The sequence below is a fragment of the Cupressus sempervirens genome, chromosome 8 (genome assembly GCF_028749045.1).
Source record: "Cupressus sempervirens isolate cs-2001-9-10 chromosome 8, ASM2874904v1, whole genome shotgun sequence".
NCBI lineage: Eukaryota > Viridiplantae > Streptophyta > Pinopsida > Cupressales > Cupressaceae > Cupressus > Cupressus sempervirens.
Window position 1 is genome coordinate 190,763,651 of NC_143125.1, and position 27,033 is coordinate 190,790,683.

At 36.1% G+C, this 27,033-nt stretch overlaps 1 protein-coding gene across 1 annotated transcript in view; it reads right to left on the reverse strand.

The window, feature by feature from the left end:
• Positions 1 to 7,125: 7,125 nt before the first annotated feature.
• Positions 7,126 to 27,033, reverse strand: part of LOC149542170 (uncharacterized) — a 90,803-nt gene continuing 70,895 nt past the window's right edge. Inside the window, exon 3 of the mRNA XM_089797194.1 lies at positions 7,126 to 8,159. Within this exon, the coding sequence (XP_089653320.1) occupies positions 7,301 to 8,159 (859 nt within the window). The 3' untranslated portion in view covers positions 7,126 to 7,300. The remainder of the gene's footprint in view (positions 8,160 to 27,033) is intronic.

The window sequence follows — 27,033 nt, forward strand, 5'->3', positions numbered from 1 at the left end:
TCTACATAAAAAACTGTTGTTGCCTTTGTGAACAAAAGGAAGAAAGTATTTACCACCTTTTCATTGAATGTCAGTTTGTGATTGACATCTAGACTAAGGTTTGGGAAAGATTGGGGGTGGCTTAGGTCATGAAAGATAACTTGGGACAGTTTGTGGACAATTGGGATTGCCCATTCCATCATCCAAGACTAATCCTTTTATGGAAGATTATCCCACCATATGTATGCTGGCACATATGGACAAAAAGGAATAACATAATATTCAAGGAGGAAAATAGGATGGTTGAAGTGGTTTTTGGAGTGATGAACAAACTGTTGAAGGAAAATCTAAGGGTAGCTAAATACAAGATGCCAAAGGAGGAACCCAGAAGACTTGAAGGCATTGTGGCTGAGAATTGGGGTTGTCAAGAGGATTTCTTCCTATTTGATAACTTCACTAGGAGGAGACAACAGATAATATGGAGACCACCCACCATCACACAGTATAAACTGAATTTTGACGGAGCTGCGAAAGGAGGATAGGGAGCGGCTGGAGGTGTGCTGAGAGATAGGAATGGTGATGTGGCATATTGGTTTATGCAAGACAGGTGGGGATTGGTAGCAATAATGTGGCAGAAGCTACAGCGTTATTATGAGGTCTTCAACTCTCTAGGGAAAGAAACATTTTAGAGTTAACTATAGAAGGGGACTCCAAACTAGTGATCAATTGGGTAAAAGGGGAGGCAAAATTGGGATGGAAGATTAGAAATATCATCCTGGTTATTAAAAATATATTGGAGGAAATGAGAATGGTCCACTTGCAGCATATCTACCGGGAGGTTAATCAAGTGGCAGACATTGCGGCTGCCATGGGGTTTAACGTTAGGACAATCACGTGCTGGAAAAATTTAGTTGATATCAACGAAAATCTAAGGATGTTGATATCCAAGGAAAAAGGCGGCAAAATTCAAAATGGTGATCACTAAATTTAAAAGTAAGGCCAAATTTGGTAAGATGGAGAACTTTGTCGCTAAATTAAACTTTAGCGTTTTGGAAATAAGAGACAAACATGACCATACAAATGACAAGTGGAGTAATTACGAATTAAGGAAATTGTCTTTTCGTAATTATGGAAACTCGTTGTATGCTTCGAATCGCTCTCCAAAGGGAAGTATGATAGATAATATGAATTGGGATGTCAGAAATCGACGTGGAGAGAAAATTAGGTTTTTTAATACCCACGAATCTCATAATAAGATGTTATGGGATTCTGGAGCACATCATACACGGGTCTGTAATTTTGATCCCTATTTCCTCAAAGGATTTAAGCAAGAGAGTAGCCACAGAGAATCTGAAAGTGATAAAGTTCTTATGCGTATTTCTGAGGAAGAGAGGCCGGATAGTGGAGGAATTGAAATGGGAGGTGATCTGAATCAATTGGAACCAATGAGATTAGAGAACTTCAAGGACAGGATGGCGACCTGGTATCTTCTAAAAGAAGGGGGTTTTTTGCCCTATATGATGTCCATGGTTGGGTACGATGAAAATATTGCGTTACAATTTGTGAATAATTGGAACGATAGGAAGGTTACAATCAACAGCATTACATTTCAAGTCACGGAGGAGGTAATTGCCATGGCAACAGGACTCACAGTGAAGGGCAAAAAATGGAAGAAAGTCACTAAAGTCTTGGATGAGGCTAGCATGAATAACTTCTTTGCGGAGAATGAGGAGATGATTCGCTACAGAGGAGGGTTTAAAAGGGATAAGTTACCTAAGCCCTGGGATGATGTGTGTCTGGTCCTAATGAAGTATCTCACACTGGAAGGCAAGTTTGGAGTGTGCTATTATTATCATTTTCCTTTGTTGAATCACTTTAGAAATAGGGATTTCATTTCCATTACGTTTTTCCTTTTGCATTCGCTTGAGGATATGATTAAAGATATTAGGGAAAAAAAGAGTAAAAGCTTAAACTTCACCATTATTCATCAGGGGTTAATTTTCCGTCTGTATCAGTTCCACTTAGCTTTGTGTCCCCCCAGAGAGGTTGTAGTGGACAACCCCCGTCATAATCCGATTTCCCCCCCGAGCTCCAATACGGGGACGAAAATCTATACTCCTAGGCCATCTCCTAGGAAGGATACTAAGAAAAAGAAAAAACTTGACATAGCCCTAGAACAAAAGGGAAACAAGAAAATTAAAGCTGATAAGGTGGTCGAGGTTGTTGGAGAGGATTCTAGTGAGGATATTGGGGGAAAAGCAAGAAGAAGGTCTGGTAGGTTAGCTCAGTCTCAGGCTAGGGTTAAGCAGAAGTCCATCAGATACCCTATTGAGAAAGTTGAAGAAGATAGCTCAGGCAATAACAGTGACAGAAGGGAGGAGGAAAATATTTCCAACTCCAAAAACGATGAAGGTAATGAGGGGGAAAAAAGTTTCAATTCTGGGAACATTTTGATGGATGATACTCAAACTCAAGTGTCAGACAGCAAAGAAAGGAATACTGAGACAACCCATGTTTCAGCCAGCTTCTCACTTAAACCTATTACTTTTTGTGATGAGATGAGCAAAAAGGATAATTCCCCAATTACCATTTCTTCCCTTGTTAAGGAAAATTAGAAGATTTCCTCTAACCCACGGGTGCTGCAGAATAAACCACAGGGACAAAAAATGAAGGAGGTTGCTGCAAAGAAGGTCGAGGAGCATAAAGAGGAGACTGAGGCGGTGGAGGAGCATTACATGAACCTGGAGGAAAGGGTCAAAGCTTTGGAGGAGGGATTTTTCACCTTCTCCAAGTTTGGACTTAAAGTTACTCATGCTGCTGCTACTACCCTCCAATTGCTGGCACAGGAGAAGGAGGAAGCTAGCTTGGACATGGAGGACAACAAATTACTCTTCAAGTTTCTTGCCAATGACTGGGCCTAGATTCTACTTCATGCAAGCGGAAAAGGGAAAAGAAAATCTAAGTCTTTTTTAGTTATGTTCAATTATGAGGGTCTAAGGATCCAAAGACTTTATATACTTTTATGGCAGTTATGGTTTTGCTAGTAATCAACTATATTTAAGATTTTATTAGGTTTGGGTGCCTTTATGGACTATGTGGTTAGTAGCTAGGTTGTTTCCTTTATGGTTCGAGCTTTCTAGTTTATGGTATAAGTCTCTGCCTATTGGTACTCCTGTTCTATTTGTTTGTTTTTGTTACTGGTTGGTAATGTGCTGGTTACCAACCTTTTGACTGTTAAGGGCCAACCCCCTTGTTTTTGGTCACTTTTAATTTCAAAAACAATTTAATAATTTTATCAGTGAATTACTTATTTTATCATAATATTACTATCTTGAACTATAATTATATTTATTTTGTTATCTTGTATTAATACATAATCTATTATCACATTTAAGTAACATAATTTTAGATTATTAATCAAAATGTATAATTATAATAACTATTATAGTATAACATCTATTTTTTAATTATGATTTGAATAGAACACATAGTAATGTAGTTGTACATATATCATCAAAATAAATATTTAATATTAAATTAAGTATAAAAATCATCACAAATTTAAAATAATAATCTAGATTTTTTAAAAAATCTAAATGAAAACTTTAAAGGTAAAATAAAATAATTCTTAAAAACTTTAGAACTAATTTTAATATAAGCTACTAACCGATCTAAATTAAATAACCAATCTAAATTTTGAAAATAAATCTGATTTTAAATAAAAACAAAAACCAATCCGGAATAAACAAAAATTAACTTTCATTACTAAAAATTAAACCAAATTTAAAAGTCCCACTTAAATATTCATTTTTTATTTTTAAGTCAGGCTCATGTGGGTTGTTAAAATGTAAGTAGGTATAAATAAAGTATTCATCTTTGCTAAAATATTCAAGTGAACAGTGGGGGAGAGTAAAATACATAGTTAGCAACAAAAAAAAAGTCTAAGACCATCGGAAATATGCTTAAAGGGGCAAATGGCAAATGGTTGAAGAATGAAAAGTTGAGCATTTTTAGGCCCATGAAAGGATGCACATTTAATTGCTCCCTGTTCTCATTAAATAACTTTGCCTGGACGTGTCCTTCCATACCATTAGTTCCATGCCTTTATAAAGGCAGGGACTAATCATTTTACCAGTAAATATCAAAAAGACCACCTCAAGGTTTAATCAAGAAACTCTCAAACTTTAAAATGTAATTCATTATAAAATTGAATGTATTCAAAATAATATTGTAATAGCGTTGAACAAAAGTATTGTCTCAGCCATAACCGAAATAGTTGACATGCTTTGTTTGCTGAAAAAGTATTTGACAAAGGCAATGTCTTTTGTGTTTTTATATAAGAGAGCGGAAACTAATTATTCCATTGCAGACTCTTTGACAATGAAGCTCCAAAATTATACGACAGCTTAAATCTTTCCTTTTCCCATTTTAGAATTGAGTACAGGAAATTTGTGTTGGTACTCTAATGTAATTGGAGCTTTCTTTTGGGAGATTCGTGTGCAAAGAAAACTTAATTAAAAAATTAGAACTCAACATTAGATTATTAAAAATGAAAAATAAAATATAAAATATTTGCATCCATAGAGCAAAGGGATGTGCCCGAAAGGGAAACCTGCTTGCATCTCTCAGTGAGGCTGAAAGATCTTTTTATGGCTAATGTATGCAACAGTGCCCAAGTGATCAATTGGGATTGTTTGCTACTAATGAAGAGCATATCCCAACAGTGAGAAGATTGCCATCAGTGATGTAGAAACCCCAACCAAATACTACTGCTCTACTGACTCAAAAGGAATAAGCCTATACGACAATCAGCATAAACAAGAAACTCTTCCTAGTAATGGAATACAAGGGCAAAGCAGATCTATGGAAAATGGCATATTCGACTCAGAAACATTTCTGGCAGCTAATTAGCGTCATAGATTACTGCCACAGCAAGGGTTTTTATCTTAGGGTCAAGGATTTGTTACTTGACAGAGATGACAACATCAAAGTTTCTAATTTTGGGCTCTGCGCTTTGCCATCACAAGTGGATTTAAAGGGTCTGGTGAAAATCAGGTGTTTTGGCAAGCGTCTGCAATATACTCCACCTAAACTGTTCATTTTCAAAGATGTTTCGTTTCTAAAGAAACATAGAAACCCCTTCCAACACAACTGTCTCAAACATTTCAAACCTTCTACTCAAATGTGACAAGGGATACAATGTTCAGAAGGTAAAAATGACAGGTCAGTCATATGATGGAAGAGAGATAGTTCTTCTAACATATGTGAAAAAAACATAGAGAATGGCATTGCAGAATCTATGTTATCTGTCATTGATGATTTCGGCCATCATACCTAGCTAACGACTGTAGGAAAGCAAAACAACTCCGTTCTTGAATCTTCAATCCAAAATGACCTTAGAGCTTAGAAAATTTTGTTTAAGAGTGGCAGACTAGTGATAATTTTATTGCATTAGTGTTGGTGGCAAGATCTGCAGTTACATCTGCTGAGCCTTGTGGAGGATTCTAGAACTTGAGAAGTTTCTGGAGATTTTATTTTTCTAATTTTCTAACTCAAAAAATTAATTTTGTACCCTACAAAATTGTTATTGGTCAATCAAAAAATTAGTTTTACTGATTAAAAATTAATTTAAAAATAAAGTTATTTTTGAAGTTTAGAAAGTTCATAGTTTTGATTAATGAAATTTATTGCAAAGTGCAACCGTGAACATTAATTCCCTGCCTAGGGACTAACAAGATGTGAAAAGCAAGGGATGGTGGGTTGAGTTAAATTATAGTATTTTGAGCACTATAGTAGTTTAACAAGCAGCCGCTATAACTTTGGGAAAAAGAAATCATAAACATAGTTTTGAATGGAACTATCAACGTCCAACCCCTCTTGTCTCAGTCTTACTTATTGCCAAATTTTTGGTCAAAGAGAGGTGAATAGGGCGGAAACTCGACTTTGGAGTCAAAACTAGAACTAACGGTAAACAGGTCCATGGCCCAAACCAACTCTACCACCAGTTCAAGTTGTGCTTAATTTTATTTTTTAAATTTTTTTTCTAAATGAGAATATTTCAAATTTATTTTTTTTTAACTTGTTTTTAATAATATTATTTTTTATACAAACAAAAATTATATGCAGATAGCAACCTATCTATTATATAAATCAGTAACTACCACATCTATTAAAAAAAATGATAAATAAGGTTATATGTCCATTTTGAAACCGGATAGACAATAGAAATAACTACAAGATAAAAAATAGTATCTGCTTTGAAAATTCACAATTCAAACTTCCATTTTTGTTTATATATCTTAAAACATTAAATATCTGAAACAATACAAATTCGAAGCTCTCGTATTTAGAAATAAACTTTATTTTTTATTAAAATGTCAAAAATAAATATCCAAAATTATGTTAAACTTTCAGAAGCTCTCAGATTGAATTTTGTGAAAACTCAAGCAAAAAGCAATTTTTCCAAACCTTATTCTGACAATGGTTGAAAGAAAAACAACCTTAATATTCAGATTGGAGCGGGAGAAAACTGAAGTTGTGAAAGTACCCACAATTTAAAAGATAAATCTGACAGCGTGAAGGTTAGATCATTTCATCCATATTAAAGAGTATTTAAATCTGACAGCGTGAAGTTTGGACCATTTCATCCATATAAAAAGACTTTTGATGTAGCAGCCTTAGTTCTTCAAGAATATCTTACAATGTAGCATAATCAAATCAAGGTCATAACTGACACCGGAAATTCTGTTGGGGTGGATGCTTTCAGGTTTGACCCAATCGTCCCAACTCTATTTCTATCTTCTTAACACTGAAGCAATCGTCCCAACTCTATTTGTATCTTCTTACCGAATAGAAAAGATTGATTAAGAAAAGTGCTCTGGCATTTTGTTATTTGATTCATCTCCATTCAAAGTAGAAATGAAATGAAGGATTAATAAATGAAAAGCACCAAACTAATACACGTCTATAACCTTTATAGACCTCCATTTTATGAAACCCAAATATATACAACTCCCTTATATTCTCCAGGTACAGATGAAACTTGAGCTGTGCCCCAAAACCCCAAAGAAAAATAATTCAAAAGCAAAAGCAATTGATCGACAGGTAGAACCCCACAAAATGATGCAGTACAGAAAACGATCCAAGTAAAGACAGCAACTGAGATTTTTATAAGATCAATCAGGTGACTCCACAAAGCTTTTGTCGTGCGAAAGGCATGATATATAGATCTAGTGCAGCTAAATACAGTTTTTTCCTGATGATGCTAAGTACCACAACTACATACAGACTCATTCTACAAATAAAAGAAAAATATAACTCCTCAAATTTGAGCCAGTGCTAATGCAGTAATTCCATTTCGCCCCAACTCTGATTCCAGCCAATCTCTTTCCTGTACCCAATCGCTAAGAGACTTGGTTGTCAGTTGAGAATTATATCCAAGGAATTGTTCTTTGCTGTACACTCCTTTGGATGCACTCACGTGGTCTCTTTTTGTCCTATGTTTTTTCTTAAATTTACTGGAGTCACCGATACTCAAATTTTCATCTGCATTTTCAATCCCCTTCAACTGCAAAGAGTTCTTGCCACTATTTACTGCACAACTATGCTCCCCATTTGGACTTTTCCCCAATTTCTTTCCCATTCTTTTTTCCCTGTTTTCTGCTTTTACTTGCCGCTTGTGCTCCTTCCGGAGGGCTTTCCTATCTTCCCTATCATAAGTATGTTTTGTGTTCTCCAATCCCTGTACAGCACTATCTTGTATAAGTTCTACAGAACCATGCAGAGGCTTCTCATTGTTGCTCATCACACTCAATACCATAGTATTAGATACATTTTCTGCTAGTGTGTCATCATCATCCTGATTCTTGTTGCTTTCACTGCTGCTTCCATAACCTTCCATCCATGCTTCAATACAGCATTTACTGCAATTGGCTTCTATGGAACATTCACTTGTTTCTTCCTCATGTCTGAACTTTCTAAACATATTTCTCCCTTCAATGTCTGCACCCTTTCCATGAGCAATGCTTTCAACAGCTGATCTAAGGAAAAGATAGACAGAGAATTTTCTTATTCTCACCTCCTTATATTGTAAATTGCGAAGGTCTTCATCATCAAGAAGATAGCGACCCCTTGCCTCTCGTTCAGTTACAAGCGCATATTTAGGGCAGGTATATTCACACCTGTAATGCATTTCATCGTAAAATCAAAACCTTTAATCCTCTTATTCCCATGATAAACATATGGACATATTCAATAACCCCAAAAATTGATGCAGTGCATATTGCAAGTATTATAGCATGGTGACAGCTTTAACTGAGAACATGTTAATGAAATTGTGGACGTTCTGGAATATAAAAGATCTTTAAAGTCATATAAAGATCATGCTAGTTCTTAGTCAAACTAAATTCAATGCAAGTTTACTATTATTTACTCAAAAGCACGTTACAAATCTGTACAGCATAAGTACAAGAATATAAAACCAAAGTTCCAAGACTCGGCCTCAGCTCAAACTTGGCAAGGCTTACTCGACTCATGACTTGGCTACAACTTGGCTATGACTTGGCAAAATGAAATTCTTGAAATTTAGAGATTTTTTATGATTTCAAACTTGTTTCATGCACCCATTATTGAACAAAGCTTAAAGACACTATAAAATCATTGTGTAGAAGCTAATTTGAAAAGATGCATTGAATTATATATATTGTCAGATGTATATAAAACCCATGATATCAAACATTCCCAAACATATGTGTAAACAAAATTAAGTCTACAACTTAGGCTGAAGCTCAGCCTCAGAGTAGTTCGGTCTGCCTCCTACAAAGGCATCTGAGGTAGCTCCTGGATGACTGACAAGCCATAGTCTCTGCCAATATGATTTGTGGACTCCTTGATGGTCTTCTTCCCCACTGGTTGCAATGCAACCCTATGGCCTCTTGTTTTTCCTCTCTCACATTTGCTCTCTTCTTCTCATAACAAGTGCATAAATAAGTAAAACAAAGTAAGGCAACTACTATATTTTTTTGCATGTGCAGCAGACTGATGCCGCTAGCTGGGTCATAGACCATGGGCCCAGCGGGTCATGGCATGACCCACTGACTTGAAAAATTTGTGCGCGTCATGGCAGCGGGTCATATAAACTCGCCCAGGCCAGCTTGACTCGCTGACCCAGGCTACCCACGGCAAAACCTGGTACTCTGTATAAAACACTGTGAACATACAAATGGCAGATATTGTTCCAAGATTGAATTAATTTCTCAAACACAGCTATGAAGGATGCTCCAGAATCCAGCATCTGAAGTTATTCAGCCACATAACCTCTTCCCATTTTATAAATGCAAGGATGGTTTTACATATTCTACTAATCCTGGTATTCCAAAAGGTCTATATGCCCAACAAATATACCACATAAATCAGGCCTACAATTATGAGAAAACACTGAACTTGTTTTAAAAGCTTCCTAGAGCAACGGTCACATTACTCAAAAGCAAGAATAACTAACATTGCACAGCAGCCATCACAACCATGTTTAAGCCCATACTCCACAAAGCCATCAAATTTGAATTCAAGATTAATGCAAGAGAGTCTGCAACAAGAAATAAAAGGAGCCAAACACAATTAAGAAGATCAAAGGAGATGATGACATAATAATATCACCATTCTATCATTATCATTCACTTTTTTGACATATCAGTGACATTTTGATTTTGACAATGCATGATCATTGATTGTAGCCATCTGCACAGCTGTACAGAACAAGTGGCCGCCACATTAAAACATTAATTGTATTATTAAATACAAGGAAGTGATTAGAGCTCCATTTCAATTTTGACAATGTATGATAGTAGCCAGATGTACAGCTATACAGAACAAGTTGGCCGCCACATTAAAACATTAATTGTATTATTAAATAAAAGGGAGTCGTTAGTTGCTCTATCCTCCCAACAACTACCAAAAGGACAAAACTGGCAATTAAGAAACATATACAAACGATATCTCCTCTATTATGATTATATTCATGGGCCATTGAATATTACATTGTAGTATGGCTTATTATTAATAAGCCAAAGAATGGAACAACCTATCCTATTATTTAGGAACATATCATGAGCCATAATTAAGATATATTTCTTAATGCATATATATTGTGTCCAAACATACTATGGTTTGATTATTAGTTGATTCTTCATTTAATTACAATAATTGATATTAATAATATTAAATAATAATATATAATATTGGATAATCAATAATATAATTAGCTATCAATATAACTAATTAATATCAATAATATTTATATCAATAAATATTAATAACAGTAAATATTATAATAAATAATATTTAATTAATAATAATAGTTTTCGATTAATTCAGAAACAGGTTTTGAAGGGGCCCCAAAACTTTTTACAGCAGCATTAAAATTAGATATTCAATAAGTTCTTAGTCTCATCAGACCAAAACAGGACAGACCCAAAGCAAACATAACAAAAGAAACAAAAGAGTGCATAACCAGCAGTACCAGAAATTAATACTAATCAAAGTTCGTAATATAATAAGAACGAAGAATCAAAGATTATTAAATAACAAGGACACACAGCGTCTAGTTCCTGCCAATGTAGAAATTGCTTTAAACTTTATAGTTAAAGTGTCACCTATTTTTATTATTGTATGAAGTATACAGTTAAACTACAAATTTGACTTTTGAAAATTTTGTTTTATTTGCAATTGCAATAGTAAAATGGTTATTATGCATTTTCTCATAGTATATTTAACAAATATATATAAATGCAATAAATTAAAAAAATTTGCGCATAAATTAAATGTCATGTGTTACATGTCTACCATGCCAAAAATGACATTGAGAGTAGCTTAACCAAAGTAAAAAGGGGAGTATTTAGTGATTTTCTAGGTGTCATGAAATGAGGAACAAAATTACTACTAAATATCGTAAATAAATTAGAGTAAATGTTATTTTTATAATACATTAAAAACATAACTACTTTTAATAATATATTTACATTAAAATTTTGACCTTTTTTATAAACTTGCTTAAGTATATGCTAATTTTATTTCTAAATAAATATATTATATTGCAAATATAAATGTAATCAATTTTTTTTTGTGTAAAATGATTATTCACAAATCTATTTTCGTTCTATTAATTTAAACTTAAATTTTAGATTAAATTATAAAATATCTTGATAAAATCTAATAAAATTATTAAAATTAGATCTTAATTAAATTCTAAACAAATTAGATAAATAACCTAAAGGAAGTACCAATATTTTTTAAGAATCTATGCAAATATTCCTAAGCAAACTAATATAAAGGATTTGTAGTTTTTGTTTTTTTTTGTTTTTTAATTCCTTCAAGAATGAAAAAAGGTCTGAAAATAAAAGGCATTCATCTCGTAAATATCATTTCTTATTAAGTAAATATCATTTCTTATTAAAGAATTTGAAGATATTCATAGACATTGTTAGATGGTTGGTAAATATGTATTATTTTAATGTAGATGATTTTAATTAATTTTTTTTTGGAAAGTTCTATTTATTTAAGTGAAAATCATCTCTTATTAAAGTATTTGAAGATATTCATAGATGATTGGTACTTATTAATTATTTTAATTTAAATAGTTTTAATTAAAAAATTGGGAAAGCTCTATATATTTAATTGAATATCATCTCTTATTAAAGAATTTGAAGATATTTATAGACATTGTGAGGTGGTTGGTACATATTTATTATTTTTATTTTAATGTAAGTCACTTGTCATTTTCACAATAGTGCAATACTTTTAAAGTGATTTTTTATTTATTTTTGTGAACAAAAAATCGGAAGTGAAACACTACTGTAGCAACATTAGTCAATGAGATTGTAGATAAATAATTTATCTTGAATTTTGAAAAAACTAATATAAATTAAAACTAATAGTTTCATAAAGTTCTTGAAAAATAAATTGTGTTGATTGGAGAATCAAATAAAAAAGTTGCATTCAATGAATGCTACAGTATCCTGCATGGCAGGATAGACATTGTGAGGTGGTTGGTACATATTTATTATTTTTATTTTAATGTAAGTCACTTGTCATTTTCACAACAGTGGAATACTTTAAAAGTGACTTTTTATTTATTTTTGTGAATAAAAAATCAGAAGCGAAACACTACTGTAGCATACATTAGTCAATGAGATTGTAGATAAATAATTTATCTTGAATTTTGGAAAAAATATAAATTAAAACTATATAGTTTCATAAAGTTCTTGAAAAATAAATTGCTTTGATTGGAGAATCAAATAAAAAAGTTGCATTCTATAGTATCCTGCTATGGCAAGAACTAAAAATACTAAAGCTTGTAGTCGACATTAACGAGAACCCTCAACAGTCATTCCCACTAAGCCATGAATCCTGATGAAGCACTGCCTCTTTCGACAGGGATATTAAACTGAGCTTGAAATAATAATTGGGGGGAAGAGAGAGTAATATAGGAGCACGAGATAATAATTGCAGACTGGGAGGAAGGCAGTTTTTTCGTTATTATTGTATTCAGTCAACTGTTTGATGGTAAAGCTGAATATAAGAAAATAATAACAAGGACCATAGGCAGATAAAATAGCATCACTACCCAGGATGAATTATTCGTATCTTTACATACTTGGGCAACTTGATCAAGACAGGCATGCAAATGAGATTAAATTAATAACTGACAAAAACAGTGTGCTGGGTGTTGTTCATAATGGACTCAAGATAGTAATAGATCAGATATCGTATCCTAGACAACAAGACTCCTGCAACTCGTATATACTGCCATTTGAAAAGATACCACGTAGGCATGATATGTGTATATATATATATATATATACAAGGATCTGATCTCTAAATAAAACATTAGGCAACGATATGGTCTCTGCATGAGACATTAACAATGACATGATTTATACATTGGACATGGAATAAAAGAGTTTAGTCTATATTTTGTATTGATGGTGTCAAAAGGAGGATAGGAGAATACGAAATATATTTGATGCTTTATTGAGGGTCAGTCCTATATTGCATAGTTTAAAAAGTCAGCGATATATCACCGAAATCGTGGATTATCGCGGGTCTAAACTCAAGACGAATTAAACGCTGAAAATATCGCACCTGGATTTTTATAAAACTCGCAGTGATTTCTAGCAGAATATAACACGAATAAAACAATAAAACGCCAGATTAAATTGTTGACTGCGGTCAACATCAACGCAAATTAGGTTTTCCATTTTTGCCGCGCGGCTTATATACGCGAAAATGAACTCGTCTTTTCATCGTCACTGTGAGTCATGAGAGTGAAACTTGATGCCAGGATTCAGTCGGGATAGCAGTCGGATTGCAGTCGGAATAGCAGTCACCGTGATTCGTGATAGGCCTGCAAACTGCCGTGTGAAGTATCTAGCCACGATTCTGCAGTCTGCCATAGGGATTTTCTCCCCAGGTAGGATTCATTTTTCATTTTTTTTGTTCATTTTATATTTGCATTTTTCTGTTTTTCATAGATCTCATTCATCATCCAACTTCATAGTCATACAATACTCAATATACTATATTAAATTTTAATATATATTATTATATTTAGTTTTGTATTCAGATTCCAGAATATGAAGTTTTAGTTTTTTATTTGGACTAAATTTATGACAAACAGATTAGTGATTACAATATAATAAATTAATAATAATATATAATAATAATAAAATTATAAACCAATAACTTATATATAATAATAAAATTAATAAATTATAAAACTTAAACTTATATATAATAATAATATATAATAATAAAATTATAAAACAATAACTTATATATACTAATAAAACAATATTACTATAAATTGAACTTTTATAGTAATATTATTTTATTATTATATATAAGTATTCGACTTTAGTATTTAGTATTTAGTATTTACTATATTTTACTATTTCACTATTTTATTAAATATTAAATATTAATAGCTGTAATGTAAAATTGTAAACTGTTAAATTTTAAAAAAAATAGCAGATACAAGATAAAATATAAAATCTAAATTTAAATAAGGGCATTATTTAAATGTGATTTGTGCTTTATAGATTCATACTATTTTAGAAATTGCTACAAATTGTGTTTGATCTCAAACTAATCTAATATTTGATTTTTCATTCTTGTAACAGGATGACTGGTGGCAGAGCAAAGGACCCTTTATGGAAACATGGTATCCCAGGAGCAAACAAAGGAGATATCCAATGTATCCATTGCTTTAAATGCATGACTTCAGACATAAGTTGATTAAAATATCATCTTGCAAAGATTTCATGCAATGATATTACACCGTGTCTAAAGTGTCCAGAAGAGGCTACAAGCGAGGCTATGGCAAGCCTTCAACAATATGCACAAAGTAAGGCAGCAAAAAAGAGGATATTCGAGGCCATGGCAGCCCCAATGGGGACTTTTAGTTCTACAAGATCACAAACAGGTGGAGAAAGTTCTTCTATTGGGCCACAGATACGGGGATCGGGAAGTGTGAGTGGGTCTTTCGCAGATTTTTGGGTTCCACGTAACACTCCTGATGCTCAACCCAGCTTACTAGGTACTGCATGAAACAAAGAGATGCACGAAAAGACAAAAGTGGCAATTATGAGATTTTGGGTCCGGAATAATCTTTCCTTCAATGCTTTATGCAATCCATATTGGGATCAAGTGGTAACTTCCATTTCTTTGTCTGGTAAGGGGTTCAAGTCCCCAACTCCCTATGAGGTGAGTGGGCCATTGTTAGATGACGAAGTAAGAAACATTCATCAGCTTGTGGAAGAGCAAAGAAGCGTTTGGGAACAGAAAGGTTGCACTATTATCTCTGATGAGTGGACTAATGGCAAGAATAGGATGCTCATCAACTTTCTAGTTGCTTCAGGGGGGCAGTTGGTGTTTCTAAAATCAGTTGATGCCTCTGATCAAGTGAAAAATGCAAAAAAATTGTGTAACATGTTGGATGAAGTAGTAATAGAAGTCGAAGTGGCTAATGCCATCCAAATTGTGACTGATAATGCAGCTGCATATGTGGCAGCCGGTAGACTTCTGATGGAGAGACATCCCACATTGTTTTGGAGCCCTATGCTACCCATTGTCTCCACTTGCTTCTTGAGGATCTAGGGAAACTGAGCTTGGTGGAGAAGGTGGTTAAAGATGGAAGGAATATTGCAAGTACATCTACAATCATGCATGGGTCTTGAGTCTTATAAGAAAGCACACTAGTGGTAAGGATCTTGTACGAGCAGGGGTCACATGCTTTGTTACTAATTTTCTAAATTTGCAAAGCATATCAAAGACATTGTTAGACCTTAGGCGCATGTTTCTTGATAAGAAATGGTTAGAGAGTCCTTATGCCAAGAAACCTGAAGTAGAGGAGATTGTGAGGATTGTGTTTGATGGTAGCTTTGAAAAGCTAATGGAGGAGACCCTCAAAGTAAGTTTTCAAATCTTAATTGATGATTTAGAATTTAATTTTGAAATATTTTCATTGGCTGATTTTGTATTTCTTATTATGTCCACGTATCAGAGTTGTTGTTGAAGGTTCTACGAATTGTGGATGGGGATAAAAACCCCATGGGGTTTCTATATGAGGCTATGGATAGTGCAAAAGAGGTCATTCAACACTTGTGTAGGTCAAATGAGACCAAATATAGACCCATATGGAACATCGTTGATCGTAGGTGGAACCGACAACTCCACCAACACATTCATGCAGCTGCCTACTACTTGAACTCCAAGTACTATTTCTCCAACATTTTTAAAGCAGATGTAGAGGTTCAAATTGGCTTGGACACATGTATTCGAAGATTGGTTGTTGATACGGACCTCCGAGACGTCATACTTGATGAGTTGCCGAGGTACAAGAGGGAAGAGGGGCCATTATTTTCTTCTCCTAATTGCAAGCGTAGGATATACACCTTGCAGCCAGGTAAAAAAGAACTTGCATTTAATTTTATCATACCATTTATTTCACTCGTGAAGTTTATTGGAAGTTTTATCGCATCATAAATGATTTTTTTAAACCTTGCAGATCTGTGGTGGGAAGATTATTGTGCCACAACGCCTAATCTTCGACAGCTTGCCATCCGAATTTTATAACAGCCTTGTAGTGCTTCTGGCTGCGAGAGAAATTGGAGTACTTTTCAAAACATACAAAAAAAGAAACATAATAGGTTGACCCAAAAATGCCTAAATGACTTGGTCTATGTGAAGTACAACCTTCTCTTGCACGAGAAGAAGTTGAAAGGGCAAACATCATATGTAGCACTAGACTTGGATGACATTGATCCATATGCAGCAAATTGGATTGCTCCTCCTGATGGTGAGGGTGCAAATGAGGATGTGAGTGAACCTTTATTGACAAATGAGCAACTAGTTGAGTTTGAGATGGAGGCAGATGACTAGGATGCAGATGTGGCAGCACGTGAGGTGGAACCTGAGCTTGGTCATCCATCAGAGGCTTCTGCGGAGCGTGAGGCACCTACTAGGGCACCTGTTGAGGATGTTGCTAAGGCAACTACTTCAACACCACTCACCCAACAACAGGGATCTTTTTTGAGTTTTACTCGTATACACAATTTATGATTGCTACTTTTAGTTTTCATTGATACTGAAACTTGAACTTAATATGTATTCAGAAGTTGTTATTTCAAACTTTCATGGAGTTTGATTGCTATATGTATTGAACTTATTTATATTTTGATGTTATACAGTTATACTTGTTTTTCGGTTTATGATTCTATTACTATGTTAATCTACTAAGTTTTAATTGCTATGAAATTATGAATTATTGTTTAACTCAAAACTTTGCTTCATATATGGTAGATATCTCAAATCATTATATGTTCTACAAATGTAGTGTGTATGTATGCATTTTTAAGAATATTTAAAAAATTGTATATTTTCAAATGTTCAATAAAAGTGTCGATTTATTGCCGAATATTTTGCCAAGTTTTTACTGATTCCAATATTTTCACAATTTTTGGGTCAGCCGAGATATTGTCGATATCGAATTTTTAAACTATGTTATATTGTATAGCACATTTCCTTTATAGGAGATTGTGAGCTCAAAGTTGACCTGTGTGTCTAGATGGCTATATATGTAATGTAATTGTGTCTTGTAGAGGCAGTCAGAGGTAGTAAGGTGTGAGAGCAAGGTAATAGCTCAAGAGAATAGAGTTTAGTCTGTAATCTAGAATGTTGACCGTAACCAAGAGGCCTTACAGCCTGGCATGTAAGTTGTTCAATCGATGTAACTCAAGATATATTGTTAATAAAAGTGTTTGTTTTCAATTGTATCTTGTTATACTTCTGTTGTGTTGTATTTGTTGTGGGTTTGGTCATCTCCTTTGGGGATACACCAACATTGAACTGCATCAGATTGTATCAGAGCAAAGGTTGATTTGATTGATGACTTATTTGGGTATAGTTGATCTTGTTGGTGACTTGTCAAGACCTAGACTTCTTGGTTGTGAGGTGGCAAATCATTGTTCTAGCTCGCAATTGAAGCGGACTTGTTTAAGTGGTTGGTAACTAGTTGCAAACCAATTGATTGTTGGTTTATTGTTGGCTTGGTGGACAGATCGCCGAAGTTGAGGCAGTTGCACCTTGGTTTGACCCAGTATGCCGCCTAAAAGGTTGAATCCTAGGAGGTTGGAACATATGTTTGAAGAATTTAAGGCGGAGATGAGTAATGAGATCCGTAATGTCTTTAATGGATTGAAAAGGAATCCTGAAATAGAAGATAAACATGTGGACACTACTGAAGATCTTGAAGTACCTAAAGTAGAGATCCCTGCAGAAGAAGAAAGATTGTTGAAAGCTTTGGCAAAAGTTGGTAAAGAGTCATAAAATAAAGGTATCAAATTATTCTGGTTCTTTAGATCCTGAGGAATTGATAGATTGGATTAAAGAACTTGAGGATTATTTTGAGCTTGAGGATATTGAAGATTCACAGAAAGTTAGGTTAGCACAAACTAAGTTGAAAGGTCATGTTGTCTTGTGGTGGAAAGAATGACAAAAAGATAGAAAAGATAATGATGAACCTAATATTAGTAGATGGAAGCCTATGGTTTCTAGATTGAAAGCTAAATTCATTCCTAAAGATTATGAACTTGAATTGTTTAAGAAGTCACAAAACTTGAGACAAAAGGATATAATAGTGAAGGAATATACTGAAGAATTTTACAAGGTACAGATCAGATTTAGACCTCATAAATTTTCTAAAGAAAAGGTTGCAAGGTATGTTAATGGTTTGAAATTTAACATTTAGGATAATTTGAGTATGTTGAAACTTAGTTCAGTTGAAGATGCTTATCAAGATACATTGAAGGCAAAAGATAAGTTAGTTAGAAAGCAAGGTAAACGGTTGACAAAAGTGGATAAGGGATAAGCAAGTCGTTTCTTATAAGAAAATTGTGTACAAATGTACTGGTTCCAAATGTGGCAAGGAGGGAGGTCAAGCTTTTGAATGTCCTGGTAGAATGATTGACAAACAAAACTTAGCAGTACACGAAGATCTGAAAGAGGAAACATCTGATGTTGATTTGGCTTCACTTGAAGTTGGAGAATTGCACCACTCCTTTTTTTCTTTTTTTGTGAAACTTGCTGACTACTAAGTATTATCAATTAGATAGCTATTTTCAACATGGCATTTTGACAAACACTTAGCAAAAATACAACAATAAATATGCAAATTCTAGAACTTCCTTATTTGCTAATAAAGTATTGATTTTGCAATAGAAATGTTTACATACAATTGCCTTATAGGCTGCAGCAAATATTCACACTGGTATTTAACAATTACAATACCTAAAATGAACAGTATGATGGAAGGAACCTAGAAGTAGATGTTGTAGTGATCTCCAAAGAAAATGACAGTGTCCCAACCTTTAACCGGCGAGAGTGGACATGAAACTCAATGCAACATTGTTCGTGCACTGTAGCAGCATTGTTCACGACACTAGCAATTTCACTATTCACAAGCAAAATCACTATTCATGGTACTGTAGCAAAAACACTATTCACACGCACTGTAGCAAAAACACTATTCACGCGCACTGTAGCAAAAACACTACTCATGCGCACTGTAGCAAGAACACTATTCACGCGCATTGTAGCAAACACTATTCATGGCTGCATGACCTGAACTTCAGACCTCTTAAATTATGTGTGAAATCACCAATAAATCCCACTGTGTTTCCTGAGTGAAAACACCTGATAATCCTCCTAACAGTGTCTTTCAACAGCAAAGAGAATGCTAGCAAAGAGGGATTTTGTCCCCCAAGCTCAACAATTCGATTTCCCAAAAATCCAATAGCATAGTAGCAATATCATCCAAGCATACCCAACTCATTTCAGCCAAAAGAATATGAAGTCCTCCAAGAAGTCGACTTCATTTGCATAAGCAATGTGGGATAAATGGGAAACACCTTTTTAAAACAACTTTATAATAAAGTGACTTAATTGATAAGTCTTTTATTTAATTATCACTTTATAATACAGTAAATTAACTTCGGCATTAAAATTGTATGAGTCGAACTCAGAATACCATGTGTGTTAGCTCGTCGAAAAAGAGCTCAACCAAATCCACCAAGCCAAACACTGGAAATTTCCATATCACTTGACTCCCACTAACTTGATAAAAATAGTAACTCCTAAAAATACTGCCAAATGAGCTCCCTAATCACTTCATTAGCCTACGGAAGCTCCTGTCATAGGCTAATCTATTGACCCTGATGGTCACATTAAGTAAGGGACATTACAATCCGCCCCCCTTGAAATTGCTTGTCCTCAAGCAATCTCAGTTCTTGATGCTGCAATACTTGCTCTTTTTCCCAAGTAGCATCCTCCTCTAGCAAGTTTCTCCACTTAACCAAGTATTCTTTAACTACCCTATTCCTAAGAGTCCTCTCTCTGGTATACAGAATAGCTTCAGGGACCAACACAAGCTTACCCTCCTCATCCAACGGTGGCAAATCTACATTAGGCACAATTCGTTAACCAATGGCTTTCTTAAGTCTCGACACATGAAACACATTATGTACTCAATTGCCCTCTGAAAGCTCAATCTCATAGGCGACCTCACCCACTTTGCGAATTACTCTGTAGGAGCCATAAAACCTAGGCTTCAACTTCTCAGCTCCGCTCTTCTTGAGCAATAACTGGTGTATGGTTGTAGCCTCAAGTAAATCATATCCCCTACCTCAAAACTGCACTCTACCCTGTGCTGATCAGCATACAACTTATGTTGATTCTAAGCCTGCTCTATGTTCTCCTTGAGCACTTTCAAGATATCCTGACTATCCTGCAATAAGTCTTTCGCTTTGGGCACTCTACTTCCCCCAAAACTAAATAGATGAAGCTAGGTGCTTCACAAACATACGGTGTCATGAAAGGAGTCATCTTGATGGACATATGATAAGTGGTATTATAACAGTACTCTCCCATATCCCATCTCTTGAAGCATCACACTGAAGCTCAAATGGTGACATTACCTGTTTGAAGTGGTCAAACATCTTTGCACTGCCTCTATCCATGTCAAGGCTCCTTTCTTGGTGAGATTTGTCAAATGTGCGACAATCTATGAAAATCCCCTAACAAACCTCCTGTAAAAATCACATAAACCAAAGAACCCCTTAAGTTGTGTGAGGTTTGTGGGAGTAGGCCAATCCACAACAGCTCTAATCCTTTCGGGATCAACCCGAATACCATCTGCACTAATGATATGCCCAAGGTAAAGGAGCTCAGTCATGCCAAACTCGTATTTTGATTCCTTAGCATACAATGACTCTCTATCCAAAATAAATAACACCTCCTCCACATGCTACAAGTGCTCCTCCCAAGTCTTACTGAAGACCAAGATGTCATCAAAAAAGATCAAGACGAATCTCCTCAACTACCCCCTGAACACCTAGTTCATACAACTCTGAAATGTGGTGGGTGCATTGGTTAGCCCAAATGGCATAACCATAAACTCGAAGTGGCCCTACTGATACCGAAAGGCTGTCTTCACGATGTCCTCTGCTCTCATCTTGATCTGGTGGTATCCGGATCATAAACCAATTTTGGTGAAGAAGCGTGCACCATGCAACTCATCAATCAGCTCATCAATGCAGTGCCTCTTGTGTTTGCATTCTGTACCTTTTCTATTTTGATTTGAGAGATACTTGATACTCTTATATGTACTTTGAGACAACCTAAGGGTTAGATGTTATACTTTGATTCGGTGTCATAGATGCTTTACTACTATGTTGTTCAGTTTATCATATTTGCATGTGGATACTATTTTGAGATGATAGTAGATCTATGATGATATCTGGTTTGATGGTTTATTAGAGATATTGTTGGTTATGTTATGAGATGGATTTTACGCTATGGTTATTTACTTCATTCTTATTCTTTACGCTTTCTGCGAACGTGAGTGATGTAAATGGATTAATTAGTTAATGTTTTAATTGCTTCGACTATTATATTATATGCAATTGCACTTGATTGTGTGTTTTAGTGCGCAGGAATTATATCCCTGGCAGTGGCACATGGAGTTAGTGATTTAGCTATTCATATTTTACCAATGTCGTCCCTGTCTAGTCGACGTATCCTTATTTAATTGTTTAATGTAAAAGCTTTCAGTGATTAGTAAAATCCGAACTCATCTACATTATGTGATTAGACCAGTGAGCATGTCTATGCATTTAGAGGTTCCCTCTGTCGCGAAAGTGTTAAGGGATTTTCTATGATTTTCAATTTTCAGGTTTTAAATCTTTTCCGATTTAATTTTTGGTAGCTTTGCCTTAGGTGAATTTTCGTTACGGATAATAACCTATTTTCGTTTGGGTCGATTCAGAGTTTAACTACTCGAGCTAGCTATATTCCATAATCAACTATTCACTCAAAAAGTGAATAAGTGTTGAAAGAGGAATTTAATTCTTCACTTTATTTCTAATTTGGAATTCAAAATTTGGAGAGCTTTTTGGAAATCCTCTTCCGAAGGATTCATTTTATGTTCGTTATGGGAGCTGTGAGCGTGGGTTTTGCTCGAGATAAGTCTCATTGGATCCTTCTCGAGGAGACCTTGCTTTGCCGCCACTTTCGGCAATTTTAGCGAGCTTGTTATTTTATCAGGCTGTTTTCAAAATCTGCCCCTTTTGCTGTCAGGTAGGGCTTTTCTGTTTTATGGTCTTTGCTCCGTTTCAGCTTCTGTTTTTCGTAGCTGTTTGTTAGGAGGTTGAGAACTAGTGTTCCCCTCCATTTCTGTTTGTTGGTTTTGCTCGGTTGGTCAGGGATGAACGTTTTCCCTATTTTCGAGATGGGGGTTTGGGATTTTGAGCCATTATGCTGGCCATTTTTACATACGGTGTACGATTTCATTTATTTTTGAGTTTTTGGAGTTTTTGCACCCAAAGGCCAAATGGGTTTTAATTTGGGAATTTTTCCAAAATTTGGGATTTTTACCTCGTTTTGTGTGCCGCCCTATTTTCTCAAATTTTCTCGGCACCATGTGGTTCGTGGACCTGGATGATCCGTTCAGATATCAATCAGACCTTTATTGCACTTTTATGTTACATTGGGATGTGTGTTGAATCCGTCCTCTCAATGTTTATCGGTTGAGTGACTTTCTGCTTTGTTTTCTCATCCAATCCTTGTGATTTGATCTTCGTGATGGTGGAGCACCACACACAAGTACATGCGTGTACATTTACCGAGCGACTTGTGAGTCCTAGTATTCCATGGTATTTCCGGAATTAAGATCATTAGGGTTGGGTTGGGAATTTGCATGCCTACGGGCACTCATTATTGGATGAGTGAGTAGGGTAGGGTAGCATATGGAGGGGCTTCTCTCTCACAGCTTGGTGACCATTTCTCAGTTGGCAGAGGAAGTTTTATATAAGTGATAACTAGATAAAACATTGGGTGGGAATAAAATATAAGATAATTAAAAATTTGGGTTGTGCACCTTCCGTTGGGAAGAGCTGCCACCCGGAGTGTGTGTTTCCCTTTGGGGAGTTCAGCTGCCAATACTAGCTTGGGCTTGTCGATGCCAAGCGAATCTCCACGATGTCAGCCCCTACTTAGTAGCCTTTTGAGATATCTGACCAGGACCTGCAGTTATGCATTGTCTATGTCTTGGATTCAATCATCATACTGCTTGGCGTGTGTGTTAGCCATGGATGTTTGTTTTGCGTGTGTTTGTGATTGGATCATTATCTCCATCAGCACGGCGAGTGTGGACCTACGAGTGCCACGTGGTTGAGAGGCATAGGGACCGATGTACAAAGACGGTCTATTGTTCTAGCGCGACAGTGGCTAGATGTTTCACTTGGTACTTCGAGTTCTGGAGTATGCTTTCTGGTGACATGCTTTCATTGGGATTGGGATGCTTGTATATCATGTTTTGATGATGTTAGTTACAGACGCATTTCCTTATTATGATAATTAGCATGTGATAGGTGATGTTATTTACTTGTAGGATTATCTTATGCTTTGTTGCTAGCATGTTAGATTTCCTTATGCTTATGTTGTAGCATGTTTAGTAGTGACATCCCTATTACGATAGTACCGACGATCTAGTCGGTGGCTTCGGATGTTAGGCACAGGGGATGGCTAGGGCCCACAATGCTCTTATGATGCCATTGATGGTTGGGAGGATCCGCGTACTTAGTGTTTTTTCATTATAATGTTACTTCAATTACTACGATGTTTCCTTCCGCACTTTCACTGCTTATAGTTTGATAGATGGTTAGTTGTGGTTTTTTTCTTTCAGTTATGGTTCCAATGTCCTTGCCTCGAAATGTGGATCTGGTACTCCCCAGTGTGGAGGTTCTAAACTCAGTTTTTGTCTATTGTTTGTCCTTAGTGTTTTCTTGCTTTTCTACGATGTTTCCTTCCGCACTTTTACTGCTTACTGTTTGATAGATGGTTAGTTGTGGATTTTCTCTTTCAGCTATGGTTCAAGTGTCCTTGCCCCGAAATGTGGATCTGGTACTCCCCAGTGTGGAGGTTCTAAACTCAGTTTTGTCTATTGTTTGTCCTTAAGTGTTTTCTTGCTTTTCTTGGGCGACCATGTGTCAACATGGTGCGATACAATAATATATCGCATGCCCATTAGAATTCTATCATACGTTTCCTGATTGTGTCGCACGCCTCTTGGAGTTCTGTTGTGTGATACTTTACATTATCGCACCCCCTTTGAAGAAATATCGTACGATACTTGAAAAGTATCGCACGCCCTTGAGAGAAGTATTGCTTAGTCCCTGAAAATGTCGCCCTCCCTTAGAAGTATCGCCCAGTGCTAATTTAAAGTATCACCTAAATTATTGCAAAACCCTGTGTGGGTGGGCAGCAGGCACTTTTTGGTAAGACCCGAACTTTTTGGGAGTTGTTTCGGATACCCTCTTCGGTGTTCTTCAATCCTTTGGTGTTGCATTTTGATTCTAGTTGTGTGTTTTTTCGTAGTCAATCCTTTGGGGTTTAAAATATATCGATTAAGTATATGTTGACGTATATTTAATTATTTATACTTAAGATATATTTAAATATATGTGACGATTCATTTGACATAGGTTCCAGACCTCTACAGACTAAAATAAAGATTCTAGAAAATTTCATAGCGTCAGAAATTTAGACTTAGCCAAATTTCAGGGCCTCAGGATTTCAGACTTAGCCAATTTTCAGGAGTCAACTTTTGTCTTTTAATTGGTTGATCTCTTATGTTTTCTTGTTTGTGGTTTTGGTTAGTAGTGGCGTTTGGAGATCTGTTGGTGTTTGGATGATTGTCAATCTTTTGTTGTGATCTTTATGATCTGTGTATGTTGTTATGTGCACTTACACTTGTTTATAAAAAAAAAAATTATCTTGCTTGTATTTCATCCTTCTTTCCAAGGATCTCCGGGCGGGGCATTACATTTGGTATCAGAGCCCATGTTTAAACATTGGGATCTCTGTGTTATGCTTCCACTATGGTTTTGTTTTCCATTGTGTACTGTTATATTATGTTGTTATTTTGATATCTCTTGGGTTCATGTTTTGACTCTTATGCTTGTGATCCTTATGTCTAATTTTGCCTTTATGCTTCCATAGGGATGCCTCCTGCACGTAGGTCTGGTTGGGGTGGTAACCAACGGATTGTTCAAGAGGAAGAACACCACCAAGAGGAACGTCAGGATGGAGAGGGAGAACGACGTAATAACGCTAATCAAGATGGCGTGGGAGTATTGTTGCTAGTACTCTAGGAGATTCTTGCTCAGTTGGGCTCTCGTGTTGAGGAGTGCTAAGAGGATCATGAACGGGAAGAGGGTCTCACCATGGAGATTCCCATCATTCAAAGCATAGAGAGGAGGAACATGAACGTGAGCGTTCTCTTACCCCACCACGGGGTAGAAGGCACCGTCAGTGTGGTAGGGACCGCAACAGTGAGGATTCCATCAAGTTGGATATCATGAAGTCCCTTCAGCAATCCAAACCACCAATGTACGATGGCAAGGGAAGTGGCCTCAAGGCTGAGACTTGGTTGTTGGACATGGAGCACTGCTTCACCATGTATCCATATTCAACCAACATGAGGGCCCGTTGTACAATTATGCAGGTGAGGGACCACGCATCCATTTGGTGGAATATTGAGAGTCAGAAGATTCAGGTTAGTGTTGCAGATCTCACCTGGGAGATCTTTTAGGAGAGGTTCTGAGAGAGATTCTTATCTCCTCAGTTAAGAAAGGCCTATGCTGATGAGTTCCACGCGATTCGGCAAGCAAACATGATAGTGGATTAGTACGAAATCCAATTATTTGAACTTAGGCAGTATTTGTGCTAAAACAATGATGATTTACTCTTGGCTCACCATTTCATCCGAGGCCTTAAGGATGCCCTCATTGGAGAAGTCCACATGCATCAACCTAGGACTCTTGTTCTCGCTGCAGAGAAGACACCTATTATAGAGGAAAATCTGGCTAGAGGTTTCACTAGCAAATCCAGTTCTCAGAATCTAGGTGCTAGGAATTCGGGACAAGATACACAGTATCCCCAGTCCTCAGGGAAGGGCCAAGCCCAATTTGAGCCCTCTCAAGGTGGTAGTCGTCGTTTTAAATAAAGGGAAAATGGCCTAAAGGCAGACAAGATTCTAGTACTTTGGGAAAGAAAGGAAATAACAAGAACCGAGGACAGAAATCTCAGCAGGATCATCCCCCTCAGAGTGCTCAGCAGAATTCCAATAGAGGTAGTGCACCTTACTCTAGTGCTACTCAAGGTGGTCATGGAACAAGTTCCAACTTTATAGGGAATTGTTACTCTTGTGGTCAGCCTGGCCATAGGTCTTTTGAGTGTTCCATCAAAACATCTTCAAGACCTGGTAAGGGCGCAGCAAGATCTGAGCCTACTGTAGGAGATGCGGGTCGGAAACACAAAGTCTTTGTGGCAATTGACAACAGTCAAGCTAAGCATCAAGGTACGGTAGTCGAAGCTACAGGTACATTACATAGTATTTCAACTTCAATTTTGTTTGACTATGGTGCTTCAGATTATTTTGTATCGCCATCTCTTGTTCAGCAATGTGGGCTAGTGGCAATGTGTCAAGTTGATAGGTGGCAAGTTGAGTTATCCACGAGTTCTAAGGTGGTTGTTGACTCGTTGTTTATGAGTTGTGTTTTGAATTTGGGAACCTTCACCACCACAGTAGATCTACGCATTCTACCTCTAGGATCGTATGACATTGTGTTGGGCATGGATTGGTTAGCCACCCATAAGGCTAATATTGACTGCCATCGTAAGGTGGTACAGTGTGTGGATGACACAGGTGGGCAGGTGGAACTTTTGGGAGTTCAAAGACTAGTCTCGCTTCGTATGATCTTAGGTAATCAATTAAAGCGAAGTGTGCAGAAGGTTTGCCAGTTGTTTCTTGTGTCTCTCAGTGATCTCGAGGAAGCTGAGAGCTGTACAGTGACTCTTGATGATCACCCACTCCTTCATGAGTATGCAAATGTGTTTCCTGATGAGATTCCAGGTATGCCACCACAACGTGACATTGATTTCCAG